At 44.8% G+C, this 4412-nt stretch overlaps 1 protein-coding gene across 1 annotated transcript; it reads left to right on the top strand.

Moving 5' to 3' along the window:
* Window positions 1-1806: 1806 nt before the first annotated feature.
* LOC119254548 (Y-box-binding protein 1-like) lies at window positions 1807-3216 on the top strand. The gene is given in 2 exon segments (XM_037521660.2): window positions 1807-1866; window positions 1869-3216. Coding segments are annotated over 2 exon segments (972 nt in total). The 5' UTR covers window positions 1807-1827; the 3' UTR covers window positions 2802-3216.
* The last annotated feature ends 1196 nt before the right edge of the window (window positions 3217-4412 follow it).

Raw genomic sequence — 4412 nt, 5'->3', positions numbered from 1 at the left:
TCTAAAATGACTTGTAAAATCCAGTCTTTAGAGAGAGGTGGTACAATAATAAGTGGAGCTTATTTTTTCGGTAATATATTTGTTACACCATCCTTCATTTTTGTACAATGTGTGACCTCCTTGTGAAATGCCCACCACCAAGTCGCCCATGTGCCATCACCATAGTCCCTTGTGCTCTTCCCACCCTTATCCTCATCCCTCTCGCTCCGCCTCCCCTACAGAATGTCTCGGGTCTATTGTTGCCAGTTGGTTTTGATTTTTATTTATTGTAGTTATTTTTTGTCCTGATTCCTTATTTGGTTTCCCTACATTTCTTCCTATAAGTGAAACCTTCTGATATTTTTCTTTCTCTTCTGGCTTATTTCACTGAGCATAATCCTTTCCAACACCATCAATGTTGCTGCAAATGGCATGACTTTATCCTTTTGGATTGCTGAGTAATATTGTGCATCATATCTCCTTGATCTAGTCATCTATTTGGGGGCATTTGTGTTGTTTCAATGGCTTACCCATCCTAGAAAAGGCCACAATAAACATAGGAAAACAGGTGTCCTTTTGTTTTGTTTTTTAATTTTCTTTTTTATGTATTTTTGCATCATTGTTCATTTTTAAGCAATGGTTGCTTTCCCCCACCTCAGGTGTAGCCCCCAGAGTTTCCTTCACCAATGTACCTGTGCACCATCACCTCAGTCCCCTGTGCTCCTCCCTCCTCCCTCCCCCACAGCATGTCTCTGGTTTACAAATATATGGAAATATATCCAAAGAAATAGTACAATAAATAACCATAGTCAAGCTGGAATACTCAAATACCCAGTCTGGTAGAGAGTAGGTTAAAATGGATGTGGTTCCATTTCTTTGTGTCTTCTTCTATTTCTTTTCATAATCTTTTATAATGTGTTTTGTATAGATCCTTTGCCTGTTGTGTCAGGCTTATTCCCAAGTATTGGATTTTTGTTTGTTTGAATAATAAAAGGGATGGTTTTCTTGGTTTCTTCTTCTTCAGATTTGTTTGTGTATAGGAAGGCCGCTCATTTTTGTGTGTTGATTCTGTATCCTGCTACTTTGCTAAAGTGATTGATTAGTTTAATAAGATTCTCTGTGGAGTTTTTGGCTGGACCTGTAAAACATCCAAAATGGTAGCGAGAGGTTAAAAAAATATCGGAACCTCTAAAATAACTTGTCATCTTCTCTAAAAAAGAGAGAAGAGAGGTGATTTTTTTTTAAAAAAAAAAAAAAAAAAAAAAAAAGGGCCTGCCAAAGCTGCCCGCAGCCTCCGCATCACGAGTTCGATCCCCGGCCACAGGGCAAGGGTCCCACATGGCGCGCAGAACTCTCCTGCAGCCTGCTGCCCCCCTCAGCAGTGTAATTCGGTCCTTCTGCCTGTTCTGCTCCCCGCTCCTTCTCCGCTGAATTCTCTCACCCTCCCACGCTTCTGACTGGACCCAGTGCTTGTATGAATAAATAAATAAATCTTTAAAAACAAACAAACAAAAAAAAATCCCAGGATTTAAAATACCCAATGTGGTAGAGGAGGAACAAAATCGCTGAACCTCTAAAAGCAGCTGGTAACGTACAATCTGGCAGGGAGAATTTAAATAATAGCTGAAACTATGAAATATTTGAAACATCCAATCTGTGAGATGGTAAGAAAAAAAACAGCAAACAACAAAATAGCTGATACTATGAAAAAGTGAAATCACCTGTTCTGAGAGAGTTTAAAAAAATAATGGACCAATGAAAAACAATCTAAAACAAACATCCATTATGTTCAGGAGAGGTTCAAAAAAAAAGTTGAGGCAGCCGGCCCCAGTCACCATCACCGCAACCATGAGCAGCGAGGCCGAGACCCAGCAGCCGCCCGCCGCCCCCCCCCCGCCGCCCCCGCCCTCAGCGCCGCCGACACCAAGCCCGGCACCACGGGCACCGGCGCAGGGAGCGGCGGCCTGGGCGGCCTCACATCGGCGGCGCCTGCCGGCGGGGACAAGAAGGTCATCGCAACGAAGGTTTTGGGAACAGTAAAATGGTTCAATGTAAGGAACGGATATGGTTTCATCAACAGGAATGACACCAAGGAAGATGTATTTGTACACCAGACTGCCATAAAGAAGAATAACCCCAGGAAGTACCTTCGCAGTGTAGGAGATGGAGAGACTGTGGAGTTTGATGTTGTTGAAGGAGAAAAGGGTGCGGAGGCAGCAAATGTTACAGGCCCTGGTGGAGTTCCAGTGCAAGGCAGTAAATACGCAGCAGACCGTAACCATTATAGGCGCTATCCACGTCGCAGGGGTCCTCCACGCAACTACCAGCAGAATTACCAGAATAGTGAGAGTGGGGAAAAGAATGAGGGATCAGAGAGTGCTCCCGAAGGCCAGGCCCAACAGCGCCGGCCCTACCGCAGGCGACGGTTCCCACCTTACTACATGCGGAGACCCTATGGGCGTCGACCACAGTATTCCAACCCTCCTGTGCAGGGAGAAGTGATGGAGGGTGCTGACAACCAAGGTGCAGGAGAACAAGGTAGACCAGTGAGACAGAACATGTATCGGGGATATAGACCACGATTCCGCAGGGGCCCTCCTCGCCAAAGACAGCCTAGAGAGGACGGCAACGAAGATAAGGAAAATCAAGGAGATGAGACCCAGGGTCAGCAGCCACCTCAACGTCGGTACCGCCGCAACTTCAATTACCGACGCAGACACCCAGAAAACCCTAAACCACAAGATGGCAAAGAGACAAAAGCAGCCGATCCACCAGCTGAGAATTCGTCCGCTCCCGAGGCTGAGCAGGGCGGGGCTGAGTAAATGCCGGCTTACCATCTTTACCATCATCCGGTTTAGTCATCCAACAAGAAGACAAATATGAAATTCCAGCAATAAGAAATAAACAAGATTGGAGCTGAAGACCTTAAGTGCTTGCTTTTTGCCCGCTGACCAGATAACCAGAACTATCTGCATTATCTATGCAGTATGGGGTTTTTATTATTTTTACCTAAAGATGTCTTTTTGGTAATGACAAACGTGTTTTTTAAAAAAAAAAAAAAAAAGCCTGGTTTTTCTCAATACACCTTTAAAGGTTTTTAAATTGTTTCATATCTGGTCAAGTTTGAGATTTTTAAGAACCTCATTTTTAATTTGTAATACAAGTTTACAACTTGATTTTTTCAAAAAGTCAACAAACTGCAAGCACCTGTTAATAAAAGGTCTTAAATAAAAAAAAAAAAAAAAAAAACAAAAAAAAAGTTGAAAATATGAAAAACCCCAAACAAACATCCAATCTAGGCGAGAGAGGAGAGGTTCAATAAAAAAGCCCGGGCTCTAAAATGACCAATGCGGGTAGGGAGAAAAGGCAATAAAATAGCAGAACCTCTAAAGCACCTTGTAACATCGTGGAGTCTTCTAGACAGAGGTTTGGAGATAGCTAAACCTCTAAAGTCATTTGTGACATCCTCCAGAATGGCAGAGCCAGGTTCCAGAGTAGCTGACACTTTAAGGCAATTTGGAACAGCCTCCAGACTGGTTACATAGTAGCAGAATCCTGAAAGCAATTTGGGACATACTCTCGCCTGTCAGAGAGGGGACTAAGGACAGCTGAACCCCTAAAGAGACTGGTGACATCCACGGTCTGAAAGTGACAGTTCAAATGGTAGCTGAAGCCTTAAAGTCACGTGGGACCTCCTCCAGTGTGTCAGACAGAGGGTAAATGATAGCTTCAGCCCTAAAGCAACGTGTGACCTCCTCCAGTTTGGTAGAGACAGATTAAATAGTAGCGGAGCCCCTAAAGACAGGGGTAACACCGTCCACTCTGGTATCAAGAGGTTCAATAGCTGAACCCCTAGGGCACTGGTGACAACAGCCTCCATCTGGTAGAGGGAGGGTTAAAGCTACCGGAGCTCAACGGAAGCTCTAAAGCAACTTGCAGGAAACAGCCCCCACTCTGGCAGCGGTTTGGAAATGGCATTTTGGAAATCGCGCAGGCCTTGTAAGGGAAGTGGTGAGTAACATCGTCGTCGGTCCTGGTAGAGACCAGTTAAATAATGCAGAAAGCCTAAGGGAACCAGGGCTCCCCGGTGGCTCAGCGAGTTGAGCGCTTGTGCAGTGAAGCTCCGCAGCGCGGATTTGAGGCCTAGTCCTCAGCACCCAGCTCTGCTTGCTTGAGGGGGTCTGTGTGTGTGAGTGAGTCTATTTGTGTCAGTGGGTCTGTGCCCTGCCTGCTCCCTGTGTCTGTCTACTACTATCTATGCTCCCTGCTCCTCTGTCTCCGGTGAATTCTCTCACCCTCCCTCGCCTGACTCTTGTATAAGAGAGGGTCAACTATTCTTGCGAATTTTGTATTGGAATTTTATTCATTTGCAACAAACAGCTCATAGTGTGAATTTTGTATTGAAATTTTATTCATTTGCAGCAAACAGCTCA

This window comes from Talpa occidentalis, unplaced genomic scaffold, assembly GCF_014898055.3.
Source record: "Talpa occidentalis isolate TD23 unplaced genomic scaffold, MPIMG_talOcc4v2.1 talOcc4.3, whole genome shotgun sequence".
Taxonomy (NCBI): Eukaryota; Metazoa; Chordata; class Mammalia; order Eulipotyphla; family Talpidae; genus Talpa; species Talpa occidentalis.
The sequence above is the reverse complement of the archived record's forward strand: the minus strand, read 5'-3'. Positions and strand labels throughout refer to the sequence as shown.